Source organism: Macaca mulatta, chromosome X (genome assembly GCF_049350105.2).
Source record: "Macaca mulatta isolate MMU2019108-1 chromosome X, T2T-MMU8v2.0, whole genome shotgun sequence".
Taxonomy (NCBI): Eukaryota; Metazoa; Chordata; class Mammalia; order Primates; family Cercopithecidae; genus Macaca; species Macaca mulatta.
In genome coordinates this window covers 31,003,058-31,019,969 of record NC_133426.1, presented here as the reverse complement: position 1 = coordinate 31,019,969, position 16,912 = coordinate 31,003,058, and the positions used below count along the sequence as shown (strand labels likewise).

The following is a 16,912-nucleotide window of genomic DNA, read 5'->3' as shown; positions in this document are numbered from 1 at the left end:
AGACCAGCCTGGCCAATATGGTGAAACCCTGTCTCTACTAAAAATACAAAAATTAGCTGGACGTGGTGGTGCATGCCTGTAGTCCCAGCTACTCGGGAGGCTGAGGCAGAGGTTGCAGTGAGCCAAGATCGTGCCACTGCACTTCAGCCTGGGCAACAGAGCGAGACTCCATCTAAAAAAAAAAAAAAATATACAGGTTTTTTTTTTCTCCAAGAGTAATGATACAGATAAACTACTGTATGGAATTCGTCCCTTTAAAGAATTATTTCCTAATTACTAAGCTTGAGGAGTTTTTTTTGTTATTTATGAGCAAGTGAAATGAATTTATAATGGTGTTAAAAATGTAATTATGGCCCTTTAATATCTGCTTTGTATAAATGTAATTTTCCATTATTTGTTTTTGCTTTTATTAAGGTGAGGAAGATGTTCTCAGTCCTCCCCAGGACACAAGCACAGGGTTGGAGGAGGTGATGGAGCAACTCAACAACTCCTTCCCTAGTTCAAGAGGTAAGCTCCAATACCTTGAAGGGACTCAGATTTGCTGGGATCAGGCCACTCGCTTCCCCACCCAACTGGTATGTGTATTTCCATCTGGAAGCCAACACGCAGTATCAGAATGGCAATTTGGGTCCATGGTGAAAAGATTTGATTTGTAAGTGTGAATTTCTGGTGTAGAGTATTCTGAATTCAAATACCTGTGAAGTCAACATGTTTCCAGAAATAAGAATACCACCTTCTATTTGTCAAGTATTTTACTTGCTTCACACATTAGTCTGAAGAGTTAATTATGAGGTGCCCTTTACTGAAGAGCAATTATTATGTGACTTTTACAGATGACGAAATTAATGCCCTGATAGTGCCTTTGCCAGGGACATATGGCTACTACATGCTACAGCAAGGCCTAGAACATGCCTACTGATCGGTGGTGGTAGAGATTCTGACTTGCAGTCTGATGCCCTTTATATTTAAAAATTGTATCTTACTCCATCATTTAAATATAGGGACAACTAAATCTTCATAGAGTAGTTGGTTATTATTTTTTACTTCAAGAGAGGGAATACAGGCTTAGCAAAGAAAGACATTAATATTTTTCTTTTTCTTCATCACTTCGGCCTTGCGTATTTTGTTCCCATACAAAAACAGCATTTTACCACACAGAATTTTCCCACTGGCTTGCATGAGCTTCAGATGTCTTGCTTCATCCAAGATGATATTTTACTACTACTGTTCGTTTCTGGGGGCATTTATTTGGTTTATTGCCCTCACATAAAACAAAGTCACTGTCTTGCCTTCCTTCAACGAATAACAAGGATGGTGGCAGTCACCTGTGATCAAATAGAAGGAAAGCCTAGAGAAACAAAAGGGAGAAAACACAAGGCTTTGTGGCCAGTGATTGGCACCTCTAATGGGCAGCCTGGGAGGGACAGGCAGCAGGAAATCTGGGCTGTTTGTTCCTCTCCATAAGGGCAATGAGGAGGGTGTATTGAGTAGTGTGTTTTTCCTATCTTTTTGTTCAGTGTCAGTTAACAATGGCCATTTCCTAGCTATTTGATGTGCAAGTAAACGTTGTGCAGTGCACATTAAAAGCAATAATGTTCTGGTAGAGCGTTGCTAAGGAACCGTCAGGGGAAGCTAATTTTAAATGTCTGCACCAGCCATCTTTTCACTGCTGAGCGCCACTGATGTGTTGATTTTAACAGATAAAAATCTTATCTGTCTTCCACCCACCCCCACATCCCCCACCGCCACCCGCATCCCCATCCTATCTTAGGTATCTCCTCCTTCTAGATGTCATAATTCATAATGAGAAGATCATACACAGGCTTGACAGAATCAAGTGCTTTCACCTTTCTCCTCATTACTTTGTCCTGCCCGCTTTTACTAGCACCTACTACGTACCAGTGGAGGTAGTAGGGATGAAAAGAGGAAATGACAAGTTCCTTGCCTTCAAGGTACTTACAGTCAATTGCGGATACAGAATTCCAAAGAAATTCAAATCACAGTACAATCATTGATTACTGTATGATCCTGGCCCCTTGAACTGGTAGCTTGTTTACCTGCTCTGGAAAGTTGGTGGCTGCCCTGTTGGCACCCTGGGCATTTCTTCCACATCTAAACAAGAGGTCAGCAGAGACGAAGTTACAGCAAGGCTCATGACTCTGCTGCTTCATAGGCAGTCTTGACTTCCTAGACTCCTTTTTGTACCTGACTCTCTGGTCCACCCTAATTAGCTGTAAGGTGAAATCCTTTGCACCATCTCCCTGCGTCCCACTTTTAGAGTGTCCTTAAAGCTAGATACCACATGGGTGTAGAAGAAGCTTCCTGGAAGACTAGAAGTATACCTCCTCTGATAAGGTATTTAGCAGTCAGTATGTCTGATGTTGATTTACTTCCTTGTATGGAAACTTGGGAAACTCAATTCAGGCCACCTGGGTAGTGTTTACTAAATTAGTGCTTACGGAAGAATTTCAGGCCTTAAGTGCTGATTTAAGTTCTCAAATGTGAGATAAGGAGGCCTTGTCCGATACCAATTCCAGTAACTTAAGTTTCTGCTTACTCAGTGGTACCTTGTGGCCTGAGAAAATTAATTCACATTCTTAAAAAACAAAACAATTAAATAAACAAAAACACAACGAGAGAGTAGCGAAGGTGTTGGAAAATCTGGCCGATCATTCTGTAATACTGTGACCTTGGCATTTCCTCATGTTTTGCTACTTTGAACTAAGCCTTTCTTACAGGCCTTTTCCTCCCCAAATTCAAGTGGAGAAGTTTCATTATTGTAAAAATTAGGCTAATTATTGATGCACTCAAAAAAGTGGTTTTTGGATGCTTTATTTCCAACCGAAAGCTTTTTTTTTTTTAAATTTTGAAAACAGCAGATGTGTGTGTATGTGTATACACACACATATAGAGTCAAGTTTGGCGGGAACATCTTACCAGTTGGTAGATGTGTTCGGCTGATATTAAGCAGAAATTCTTGAGAATCTTAACATCTTGGGATTACAAAGTCTCTCAAATGGAAGAGCCTTGAAAGGTCATTTTAACATTTTTGACATCCAGGACAGTGACTTTTGACCCTGTTTTGATGGTTATCCATATCAGAGAAACATTTTACATCACAAACTGGGGTAAAGATACAAATTATACATGTGTTTATGTACACACATGTATATATACACCCACCATACGTACACACACACACGTTTACAGTCACATATGCAAAGATCAGAAACAAAAGTTTCATCAAGTGATGCCTTCCATACTACATACAATGCATGCTGTTTTTCTGTTTTATTTATTTAAAAACAAAATGCTGGTTGCAACCCACTAAATGGATTTTCTGAACCAGTGGTTTAAAAATACTGATCTATCCGATCTCAGTTTTTCTTGCCTAGGTGAATTATCTTTCAAAAAAATTTAAATTTTGAGATTTTTGCCATGGAAGTTTCTGCCAAGACGTTGCTAATGTCTCAGAGACCTTTATAGTTTTATTCTAACACTACCATCCATGTTCTCATTGTTGTGTTACAAAAAACAAAGTTCATGGTTGCTACAGCTGTTTTGGACAGCTGTTTGAGTAACTCAAAACAGATGTGAGAGCCAGAGGTCTGACATTTAGTGGAAATGTGCTATTAAATACCACCTCATGGTTTACTTAACCCTGCTGATAATTGCCCACAGAGGAAAAGCCGTTTTTAAAAAAACTTATGCTTTTCATAAATATAAAGTATATAGATAGGTAAGCTATTGTGTACCTCAAATTTACAACTTTTCTGTTGCCCCTTGTCACAGAGTTGGTCCTGAAGGTGTCAGCTAACCTTTATCTTTTATTTTCACAAAGAGTACCCGGAAGCCAAGAAAAGTCAAGTGCCTTGTTTATGACCATTCAGCAAGTTAAGTTAGGCTTCTAATCGTATCTTAATGGCTTTGCTAAACTGTTATCAAAATTAATAAAGGAGGTGCATGCTTCTCCGTTTAGGATCAAACGATAGCCAACACTATCCTGCATAATAGGCAATACAAGCAGCAGCATATTCAAGATATGAATGTGTGAACGTGTAGCTTTGTGATGATATCTTTCTGGTTGGTCTCTAGATGATATACTTAGTTGTTCACAAACACTTGGGTGATTTGAGTGGCTCAGTGTAACACTGAATATTAGCCAATTTCTATCTAATCTATCTATCTCTAATCTCTTCCTTTGTAAGTATATGTGTAGAAGTTGAATTCTAGTGTAATAAGTCATTATCTACTATAAGGTACTTTCTAAAGCTCTGCCATTCTATAGGAAAACTACATGGGTAGAAGACACAAATGTAATTTAAAAAATAACCCCGTTAAGTGATTTGTCCATAAGTCTCTGATCATTTAGCAGACTAACAAAGATATTTTTATTTGTATGTGCATTGATGAAAGAAGTGCTCTCCTAGTCAGCAGTATGGTATCAGGCTCTCTAAAATGTGGTACCACTTTATATAGATGAATGAATAATAGGAGCCAAGATAATAATCCAGAAAGCAGTTAGCAGTGCTACTATTTCTGCTGCCTGTACAATCTCTTGCCTACTGACCTGTGCCACATTATTTTTATCCCCACCAGCCCATGCCATCCTCTTTTTTTCATACCATCCCCTCTCAAGCCCACATACATTCTATCAAATACCCCTAAATTACCAACCCAACAGCTTTGTAAAACCTGCCATCTTTTAAAATTAAAATCTTATTCTGTGGTTCTTTTATGGAAGAACAACATAAAGAACAAAGGCAGATAGAAATATCGTGTACCCCTTTTCAGGCACCATTCTGTTTCCTGTATTCTTCCACAAAGGATTAGAGCAGTTATCCCTTTAATCCAGGACTAGCAAACTACATACAGCCCATATGCCAAATCTGGCCCACTATCTGTTTTTATAAATAAAGTTTTATTGGAACATAGTCACACCCATTCATTTACATGTTGCCTGTAGTTGCTTTCTCATTACCAGGACAGAGTAGTTGCAGCAATGTTGAATAGTTGGTACAGAGACTGTGGGCTTGGAAAGTCTAAAATATTTACTATCTGGCCCTTTATGGGGAAAATTTGCCAGTCTCTGCTTTACACTATTATTGTCCATTCTGACTCATTACATGTATAGAGTCACAGGCTTCTGTGCTGATCAACTTTCAGCTGAACAAGATTATTGAGCTGAAATTGAATTGATTTATACATTTATATTCATATTCACCAAAGAGCCTGCAAGTGTGGCCATTTGAATTTTTTTGACTTGTTAAATAACAGAAATCCTAAAAAGGGACTCATTCTTCCTTAAGTATTTTAAACAGCCAGTGAATTAATATAAAAGAGGCTAAAAGCACGCAGAAACAGTACTGTCCTGCAATTCAACTCTAAAATAATGACTTACAATCAATAATGTCAATTTTATACTGCCCGAGGAAATTAGACTTCTCTGGACCTGACCAAGCCCTTTAGACTTAGAACTGCCCCAGCACACTTCCCTTTTGTCTTGATTCATTTCCTGACAACATGTCACATTGCCAGATGGACACTGTAACTGAAGGTCTACGGAAACTCATTTCCAAAAAAAAATATATGTTTATAAAATAACACTTTTATCTAAAACTTTATCAGTCAAGAACTTTTAAAAATGTCGTAACCAAGTAGTCTCTGTTTTGTCAGTGTAGAACTAGTCCTTATACGGTAGAAAATACCACTTGTTTTTAACTTTTTCTAAAGTGAAATAAAAGGACCTTCCTTTTGTAATGTGTTAATGAGTACATGGCGACCCAAGTGATGAGGGAGGATTTTCAGTGATGAGGGAGGATTTTAGAAGAGATTAGAGTTAGCTTGGCTCTGGGAGGTCCATTTGCGTACAATATGGTTTCTGAAGAAGGACCTGGAACATAACACAAGTCATTTGCTGCTACATATTAAGCAATAATCAATTGATACTGAGTTCTGAATATGGCTTAGTGTAGAATTACTAAAGATATGTAACATTAAGCATTCTAAGAATCATCATTACATTCTGAAATACATAACCATAATTACATTCTAAATCACATGGCTTCCTAACAACTCTGTCCTTCCTAAAGATCTCAAGTTTTAAAAGTAGACCAAAGTTATGTGCCAAAACAAGTTACCCACCTTTGGCATCCAAACTAAAGTGTGCCAGTGAAGGGCAAGTTACTTATAACACAGAAGGACTCTTGGCCATGATCCAACTACTACTTTACCAGTTCACTTCAGCCAGTATTTATCAACTACCGTTAGTGTCTATGTACAGTACAGGGCATTGGAGATAGAGAGGTGGATGAGCAACATGTGGACCCCATCCTCAAGAGGCTTATAGTCTTACAGGGGAAGAGAACTGATTCTGCCACCAGACAGTATTATGAAACATAAAGATAGTTTTTTTAAAAAACCTCGCTAAAGGAATCACAAAGAAGGGGTGAGTAATTCATACTGAGATTTCAGTCATCAAGGACAGAATGATGTTCTCCTCCCCAAATGATGGGAACATCATTTGGTATGGGTCTCCCACTAGTGACACCCACAGCTGAGGAGCTAGTACCCATTTTTCTCCCTTTTCCCTGGCTTGAAGAGCATCATAAATACCTGGCCCTTATGTGGTCAAGCTGAAAATCTGATACTCCTAAGAAATTGCTGAGTCATGTAGGAAATTCAGAAGGGAGAGAAGGAGAAAGGGAGGGTTAAGAAAGAGAGGGAGAGAGGAAAGAAAAACTTAGAAACTATCTTTAAATGTATACTAGAAGTTTTGAACCCTAACCTTGCATTTTGAAAGGTTTCTATTGGTATCGTAGCTCCACACTTCTTCATTCCAGACTAGTAGTTCTCAAATTGTTTCAGGGAGTTTTTAATCTTCTTGGAGCCACTGAGAATGAGAATGATGGGTGGAGGGGAAAGGGAGATGCTGTACAGGATCTCTCACAGCTCTGCTTTAAACTGCTCCAAATATTGGAATTCCATATAAGATTGTTTTAGGAGATGTCCCATTGCTATAGTTAAAACAGTTTGAAAACCAAGGTTTTCAGTTTGAAGACCTTGGAGATAAAGGAAATTGAATGCCCAAGACATGCTATTGACATGTATGGTCAGAGGTCCCTACTTTTCTGTCCAATTATGACTTATCATAGAACACTTTCTCAGCAGAATCTACTTTTGAAATACAAATAAATGCAAACAGATGTAGGACTCTATGAATCAAGGCCAGTGGGTCTTTAGCCATTGCCTCTTAAGGCTCCTGATATTTGCTGAATTGAGGAGGAAGCTGAAAGCTCATTCCTGGATCTGACTCTGTGGCTTGCCCATTAGTGGGACTTACCTCTTCCCCTCATCTGTTCTTTTCCATTTTCTCAAATGCCTCCAATTTCATCATGGACATGCTCAGCTTCTATCAGATAGAACAAATTCTCCCAAGAGGATGGAGTCCAGCCTCTGTGTCGGGTTCTACCTTGCATTTGATGTGCAGACTTTGGGCACACAAAGTCAACTACTGTTTATGTTTCAATGTGCTGATTGTCAAGTCAAGAGTGAAGAGATTCTGAGATTTTTTTTTAACATTAAGTTTGAGTTGTCCTTGAAAACGATGCCCAATTTGTCAGATTTCTATCCTGTGCCAGTTTTCATCCAGTTTAATGCGTGAACTCTATGGATTTTATAAATGACGTCTTCTGGATCATGTTATCTGTTTGCACTGATCTTAAGTGTATGTAAAGGTTATTTGACTAGATGTGTCTTTTGGGTTTTTTGTTTCTGTTTTGGTTTTTTTTTTTTTCCAGCAGAGAATAAATGGTCATCTCAACATTTGTTTGGTAAAAGAAGCAAATTGATATGAAATTGTATATTTATGCATGTTTTTTTCCCTTTCTGATATCTCTGCCTCTTCCTCTCTCTATTATTAAAGGAAGAAATACCCCTGGAAAGCCAATGAGAGAGGTTAGTGAGATTCAGGCTCACGGCCATGGCTTCTGTCTGTCTCATCCTGCTTTTTATGTTTGGCGTTTGTGTAAGAATTGTGTGTGTGCACGCGCATGTGTGTATTACACATTGTGTCATCATGTAAGGATGGTAGTCACCTCTCCACTTGCAGCTCATGAGGAACATTCCTCAAATGTTCATTGCCGTTGTCATCACCATGACGACAAGACTGGGGTTGGGGGAGCAAGAATCTCTTTAAAATGGCAATCCTTTGTAGTCCCTAGGTTGGAATCCTGCAGTTCATCATCTGTTGCCATTTGCAACACAAGCAAAATCTTCAAACTAAATTTAGCCTTGAACATAACTGATGAGTCATAAAGCTTTCTTCCACTTCCAGGACCTTAGCATTTTCTGCCAGCGCCCTTAGTTTTTATTCTTCTGGGATGACTTCATTTTGCTTTTGTTTCCTTTTTTCTTGGTTCCTACGCTCGCTCTTTCCCATTTTAGCGAACATTTTTTGAGCACTTACTGTGTGCCAAGCATTGTTCTCAGCACTTGCCATCTTTTTCATCATGTCATCTTCATGACAAACCTGTGAGGTAGGTACTCTTATTAACCCCATTTTACAGATAAGGAGACTGAGTCAATGAGAGAGTAAGCAGTGTGTCCCAGGTGACAGAGCCAGGATTTGGATCCAGGCAGTCTGGCTCCAGACCCACACTCTTAACTCTCATGTGAAAGGCTTACATCATCTCAACGTACCCTTCAGAAGATGATCTTTTTTATTTGGTATTTGAAGCCACACAGAACAATAACCAGTTCGATTAAAAAACTAAATATTGGAGTCTTGAGAGTTTTTTTAAATGCCTATTTATGGGTTGAAAGGGATAGGGTGCAGTCTTATCACTGAATGTGGTTTGAGGTTTTACAGTGAAAGATGCTTCTTACTCCTATTCCACCAGGAATATTGTCTGAATATCAAATTACCTAATTAAGTGACTGTTGGGTGACAAAAAATGTTAACTGACAGCCCAAGTAAAAACAAGGTTGTCTTTACAAAGAATTTAATCTGCAGGAGGAGAGAAGGAAAGCTCTCCTATGGGATGGCAGTGTTCTGGGAGACAGGCTGGATGGGTGGAGAGTCCTTCTTATATGAGAAGATTCTGGACTCCTTAGCAATAGGATGGACTAGAGTGACCACTGATTCATTTCAACACAGGAATCATAACGAAAACTGTGCCAACATCGTGCCATACAAGTCTAATCAATTTAATGATCCTTCAGTGTGTCTGTGCCAGTGCCTCCTTCCAAGGCTTTGGGCAGTGGGGCCAGGGAGGGAATGGTAGGCTGGGAGGAGAAATTGAGGAAACCTGACTTGGTGAAGCATTGAATGCTCCTGACGGTTTGCCTGGTTCATGTACTTCGTATGTGAGACTTCTTGGGTTCATTCTTACGGTAAGTGCCCCTTACAATTTATTCATTTTAACTTTTTGTAGAAAAATGCACCATAATTTTGACCATTTTAAACATGTTTCATTCACAAATGAATTTTAGAAAAGGCTAGCATGTGTAATTGAAGTGATATAGGCATTTGCAGACTTGACTACCTGAGGTGTATGGTGTTCAGACAAGTTTCCAGAAGCCAAAGAATCAAAACAATAATGACCTTTTTTAATGCTATGAAAATATCCCAAATGTACAGTAGACCAGATTTTTTTCAGAGATTAAATTATAGAGAAGAAAAGATAAGCAAATTTCACTGTAATATTCTGGCTTTGCGTTGGCCAGTTGAATGCTAACAGTTTATCTGGGAATTGTATTTTTAAAAATTAGAGCACCAGATTGCTATTGAGGTCTTGGATCTTTGCCAGAAAGTCTCAATTCCAATCGCTGTGGAAAACAATTCCCTCAGGCACTGGTGGCGTGTGAGACTAAATGTGTTGCAGTTAGTGCCAACTTGGAAAAACATAACAACTGCTAATGTTCAAGGCATAGTGCCTTTGTGTTCAATAATCCTTGCTTAAGAATGGATTAAATTAATACTTTCTATAGACATAGTTTTCTGTCACCTTGTGCCTGAAGGTGATTGCAAAGGTCTGAATCCTGGCTGCTTTTCAGTACCTCTTATACTTCATAGTATGAGATTGTAATTTTGACTTTAGAAAAATCTGTCAGGTAAAATTAATGACCTCCCGAATGCTCTGCCTTACACACATGGATAATAGAACTAGGATACAAATCTACTTTCTATATTCATGTCACAGTGCAGTCTTACCCCTCCAATGGATTAAAGTATGATTCTTTGGGGCAGTAGTTTGTAAAAGAGATTGACTTCTTTTTTCTGGATCTAATGAAAAACTCCATGGAAAAAACTTAGAATTATTATTCTGGTAAAGCAGGTATTTAGTGAAGTAACCAAAGGCATAATCTAGATTATGAGGTGACTCTAAAAGTTATTTTTATAGCACAAAGATGGCCACAAGGTCATTTGTGAAAATGCAGGAGTTTAAACCAGTTAAAGGCCACCCAACTTTTTGTGGGAGTGTGCATGGCTCATTAAGAATAATGAACCTCTGTTTTCCCTGGCAGATTTTTAAATAGCAGATACCCCTAGAACTTATGCTTCTTGAGAGATTCAAGAATTTTCCTTCCAGGTAGTAACTGAACAGCATTTCAAGGAAGAGAAGCACCACTTGGCTATATAATCTATAAATGCATTTACTTGTTTTATTATATTTTGAACTGCCATCTACATCCCCTAGCACACAGTCTAAAAAGACACATTTTGATTATCGATAAGCTGACAGGAAAAAAATGAGTTTTCCCCCCTTTTTTGTTGAAGTTTTGTGATATGTTTTCTAGCTACTGTGGGTCATGAGAAATACTTCGAATTACATTCAGGCATCAGGTTGTAAAGGTCTTGGGCTTTGTTTTGACTGATTTTGTTAATAACTGTAAAGATTGCTAGTAATTAAAAATTCGCAGTTAGTCCATCTATTTTCAGTTTATGCATGAATAATTATGCAGATTTCCCAGGGTTGCTGGACAGTCAAAAATAGATACAGGGGAAGCCCTCCAGCTTGGTAGCAGCAGTTACATATTTGTACTCTGAGCTCTAAGGAGCAGCAGAGGCCCCACTGTGTCGTCTTCCTGTGGTTTTTATGGCACAGAAAGCCAAAAATGATTTCAGTTCTTCACTGAGGGCTGCCAAACTATTGGTCCACTTTATGAATAGTGCATATGCTTTGTTAAAAATGTTTATACTTGCAGTCTCAACCAAAATCCAAAGCAATTTTCTAAAATATAATTCTCCATGAAATTCTTTGCACTAATAAAGCACAAAAAGATATATAAACTTGGTCACCTTAATAGAAATGCCTGAATGACATTAAACTTTTAATAAGTCTTCAATTGTGGTGTCATCACTGTGTAAGTGCCTGCCCATGTAATCCTCTTCCGATCCTCCCATATTTTGTAGAGAAGATAAGATAGATATATATCTCTTGAAATAAATATTAAAACAATACTCTCCCTAGTCTATCTTTAATTTTTAATTGGGATTTTAACACTTATTATGGGAATCTGTAAAGTTGATTCATGGCAAGGTAGTAATAGCCTAGTAAAGCATTTCAGTTCCAAAGACAATACTTGAATAGTGGAAGGATTTACCAATGTGCAATAATTAAAATTAGCCATATAAAACTATGGGACATAGATGAAAAGGCAAGCCATAAAGTATGTCTCAGATTATCTATCTTACTGTAAATCTGAATTTTGCTACAAAGTACCCAGGGACATTATGCTGTTCTTTTTTTCCATGCTGGGAGATTCTTATTAAAAGGCTATTGTGATAGTTAGTTAACCCTCATTTAGGAGGAGATCTAAGATGGATTCACAGAATACCCAAATGCATACAATATATGTTGGTCACCTTATAATTAGGCTCTAGAGTAATTTGGAATGGGAAGTAATTTTTATTCTGAGGTGTCCTAATTCAAATGTTAATAGTGCACCAAAAGGTCAATTCAAGAGTTTATTTTTCAACCCAAGTAAAAGCAGAGAGAAAATAGCCACCTCCACCATAGCCTCAGAAGCAAGCCAACAGCCTGAAACAGCTTTGAAATGAAAATTTCAGCTTTGAAAGGAAAATTTCAGCTCTGAAATGAAATGAAAATTTCGTGTGATGGGGGTGATATTGGAGGTAATGGTGTGGTAGTTGTGCGGGTGACAGAGGTGGTGATGGTGGTTTGATAGTAAAAAACATTAGTACAAGTAGAGAGAGAGTAATCACTCATAGTCAAGGTGGAAAAGATGTATCCCATCACGGAATATTCCTGTTCTGATAGAAATCTTGTGCTTATCTGTGGAATTCTTTTGATATATATTTACATTGGGAACGTGAGTGTAGCTTGACATTTTTCCATTTAAACACCAGTAGCCTGCTCCAACATTAAGCTGATACTAACAAACAACGTGTAATGGCTTCATTAACAAGGCTTTGCTTCTTCCTGGAAACTGGTGAAAATCAAACCTTGTTGTGTATACCCTCGATGCAGCTTCTGTGTTGTCTTCACCCAGAAATGGGGAATGATTTCCCAAATGGCAAAGAAACAGAGTGATGCTATCTGCACCTGTTGTAAAGTCTGTCTGTCTTTCTCTTTGTTTTCCAGGACACAATGTAGGAAGTCTTTTCCACATGGCAGATGATTTGGGCAGAGCGATGGAGTCCTTAGTATCAGTCATGACAGATGAAGAAGGAGCAGAATAAATGTTTTACAACTCCTGATTCCCGCATGGTTTTTATAATATTCATACAACAAAGAGGATTAGACAGTAAGAGTTTACAAGAAATAAATCTATATTTTTGTGAAGGGTAGTGGTACTATACTGTAGATTTCAGTAGTTTCTAAGTCTGTTATTGTTTTGTTAACAATGGCAGGTTTTACACGTCTATGCAATTGTACAAAAAAGTTATAAGAAAACTACATGTAAAATCTTGATAGCTAAATAACTTGCCATTTCTTTATATGGAACGCATTTTGGGTTGTTTAAAAATTTATAACAGTTATAAAGAAAGATTGTAAACTAAAGTGTGCTTTATAAAAAAAAGTTGTTTATAAAAACCCCTAAAAACAAACACACACACATACATACACATACACACACACACACACACAAACATACACACACACAACTTTGAGGCAGCGCATTGTTTTGCATCCTTTGGTGTGATATCCATATGAAATTCATGGCTTTTTCTTTGTTTGCATATTAAAGATAGATAGGACTTCCTCTAACACCACCAAATGACTACTTCACACTGCTCATTTGAGAATTGTCAACTGAGTGGGGCGGGCTGTGAGTTTTCATTTTATATATCTATATGTCTATAAGTATATAAATACTATAGTTATATAGATAGATATGAATTTCTATAGACTTTTTCCATTTTTTAAATGTTCGTGTCACTTCTTCCTAAAAGAAAGAAATTAATTCTAGTCATCCAGGCTTACCTGCTTGGTCTAGAATGGATTTTTCCCTGGAGCCGGAAGCCAGGAGGAAACTACCAGACTAAAACATTGTCTACACCTCCAGATGTTCCTCATTTTAAACTTTCCACTGACAACTAGAGTATTGAATTTTTTTAAAGGGAACATGTGAATGAATACACAGGACTTATTATATCAGAGTAATCGGTTGGTTGATTGATTGATATATTCGGCTTCCTGCTGCTGGCAATGCCACGATTTAGATTTAATGATGCTTCAGTGGAAATCAGGAGGTATTCTGACCTTCTGAGCATCCAAAGGTATTTTTCACTCCCAAGCAGTAGCAGGATGATGACAGGGCTGGAGGGCTATGGATTCCCAGCCCATCCCTGTGAAGGCATAGGCCACTCTTTCTTTAACTGAAGGACTGGATGACTGTTCATAATACATAAAATTCTCTGTAATTAATTAATTACAACTAAATTATTATGCCCTCTTCTCACAGTCAAAAGGAAGTGGGTGGTTTTGTTTTTGTTGCTGTTTTTTTAGCTCTATTTTCCCATGCCGGATGAGTTTTTAAATGCCACAAGACAATTTAAAATAAACTTTGGGAAAAGGTGTAAGACAGTAGCCCCATTACATTTGTGATACTGACAAGTATCAACCCAGAAGCCCATGAACTGTGTTTCCCTCCTTTGCATTTATCTGCGAGTAATTCCACACGGGTTTGTAAGTAAGAAGGCAAATTGATTCAAATGTTACAAAAGTAAAAGCTACTCCAAACCCTTCTTGGGGGGTTAGACAGGTTAAATATATAAACAAACAAACAAACAAACAAACACTGCTCAAAAATTGGAGAAAAGCTCAAGAGGAAAAGCTAAGGACTGGTAGGAAAAAGCTTTACTCTTTCATGCCATTTTATTCCTCTTTGATTTTTAAATCATTCATTCAATAGACATCACCGTGTGACCTATAATTTTGCAAATCTGTTACCTCTGACATCAAGTGTAATTAGCTTTTGGAGAGTGGGTTTTGTCCATTATTTTATTAATAATAATTAACATCAAACACGGCTTCTCATGCTATTTCTACCTCACTTTGGTTTTGGGGTGTTCCTGATAATCGTGCACACCTGAGTTCACAGCTTCACCACTTGTCTATTGCGTGATTTTCTTTTTCCTTTATAATTTTCAAAAGAAAACCCAAAGCTCCAAGGTAACATATTACATGAAGATTTGGTTTTTGTCTTGCATTTTTTTTCCTTTATGTGACGCTGGACCTTTTCTTTACCCAAGGACTTCTAAAACAAACTAAGATTTAAAACAAGGGGTTACTTTACATCCTACTAAGAAGTTTAAGTTTCATTCTAAAATCAGAGGTAAATAGAGTGCATAATTTTGTTTTAATCTTTTTGTTTTTTCTTTTAGACATTAGTTCTGGAGTGAGTCTGTCATAATATTTGAATAAAAATTGAGAGCTTTATTGCTGCATTTTAAGCATAATTTGGACATTATTTCGTGTTGTGTTGTGTTGTTTATAACCACCAAGTATTAAACTGTAAATCATAATCAATGTAACTGAAGCATAAACATCACATGGCATGTTTTGTCATTGTTTTCAGGTACTGAGTTCTTACTTGAGTATCATAATATATTGTGTTTTAACACCAACACTGTAACATTTACTAATTATTTTTTTAAACTTCAGTTCTACTGCATTTTCACAACATATCAGACTTCACCAAATATATGCCTTACTATTGTATTATAGTACTGCTTTACTGTGTATCTCAATAAAGCACGCAGTTATGTTACAAAAAAGTGTTGATTGGACTGCAGTACTTTGTTTTTATTTTAATTTAGTTATTTACTTTTTAAATAGGTAATACATGCATATGAGTAAAAAACTATAATCTAGAAAGACAGTGAAAAGACTCCCAACTACCCTTTCCCCCATATCACCCTCATTGCCCTGAGTAGACATTATTAATTTCTTATTTAGTCTTCCAAAGTGTCTTTATTATTATATAAGCAATTAAAATATATGTTCCTTTTTTTTCCCTATTATTTCACAGGATATAGCATTCTCTGTACCCAGTTATGTGCCTTACTTGTTTAAATTTAAATATGGACTCAAGAAATCTTTCTTTCATTTAAATATATAAAATGCTTTCTCATTCTTTTTTATAGCTGTATAATATTTCATTATATGTTCACAGGCTATTTATTTTATTTAAGCAATTCCCTTTGGTGGGATATGTAGTCTGTTTTCAGTCTTTTGCTATAACAAACAACACTGCACATTTCTCATTACATCATTTCATTTGTGCACAAATATATCTGTGGGATACTTCCTAGAAGTGAGATTGCTGGGTTAAAGGGAGTAAGCATTTGTAGATTGGGAGATACATTTTGAGCAGTGATAGTCATAGTGTTTGTTGTGTTTGTTTGTTTTTTGTTTTAATAATGACAAGTATATTAAGTCAGTTTGCAATTCATACTTTGCTTCCGAAGAGAATTTCATATCACTTCTATTCTTGTTAATGTCACCAGACTTAAGAGGATGCCTGAGTAGTAAAGAGGATGCATGAGTAGTAAGAGACACCTAAAACGATGTCTCAGAACTGGTTCCAGGGAAGACTCCCTTACCATAGTCAATCACCACCACGGGGAGAACCTCTCCTTTGCCCCTGCCCTGCTCTGTTTCTTGCCCTAGCTGCAAAGGAGGCTGAGAAAGTGGGTAGCAATGTCAGCACTTCTTAGGGAGAGGCTATCTTTACCTATTCCCAAGGTTCATGGTTGGGAGGGGTTCCCCCAACAGTGTTCAGATACTGGTGAGCCAAAGGAATAACATAAGTCCACTAGGTGCAGCCTATCCTAGTGATTTTGGAAATAACAGGAGATGATCCATCTCATTAGAAATGATGTTAGTAGATGTGGCATCTCTGCTGTGAATCACTTGCTAATTTTTTGAGAGTAGGGTGATGATGCTCACCCAAGTGACTACCACATCGAAACACTGCCCTTGACATCCACATATACCAAGAAAAATTTTCATCCTATTTAAATAAACAAATCATTTATCCTTCCCACCATTACCCGAACCTACATTTGTTTGAAACACCCAGACTGGCTGTTTTGGTGACACTTAAGGATGTAACTGAGGAATCTTCAACACTTCACCACGTCTAAGACAACCGTGTGTGGATGATTCTGAGGAGGGCATTTGGTTTTCCATTCCATACTTGGCACACACTAGAAGAGACAGAATTAATTCAGTTAAAAATTAAAATGGATCAAGCTGGCACAGATTATGCACCGGCAAGCAAAATGTGCATTTGGGAGAAAGCACCAAGACTAATGGATGTGTTCTGTAGAGCTGCGATGGGATTTCCCTTAATTTGTAATGCTCTAATGGTGGAATGAATACAAAGGCAGGCACTGGCACACTTGCAAAGACTTTGCCTTCAAATTAAGTGTAGGAAG

General features: G+C 37.5%; 1 protein-coding gene across 15 annotated transcripts in view; it reads left to right on the top strand.

The window, feature by feature from the left end:
• Positions 1-15,247, top strand: part of DMD (dystrophin) — a 2,157,177-nt gene extending 2,141,930 nt beyond the window's left edge. For 10 of the 15 annotated variants that reach the window (XM_077988314.1, XM_077988313.1, XM_028842274.2 and 7 more), the window contains 2 exons: positions 415-507; positions 12,609-15,247. In XM_077988314.1, coding sequence (XP_077844440.1) covers positions 415-507; positions 12,609-12,706 — 191 coding nt within the window. In that variant the 3' untranslated portion in view covers positions 12,707-15,247. Of the gene's footprint in view, positions 1-414; positions 508-7,924; positions 7,957-12,608 lie in introns of all 15 variants that reach the window. The other 5 variants (XM_077988310.1, XM_028842273.2, XM_015127142.3 and 2 more) reach the window with 1 other exon arrangement.
• The last annotated feature ends 1,665 nt before the right edge of the window (positions 15,248-16,912 follow it).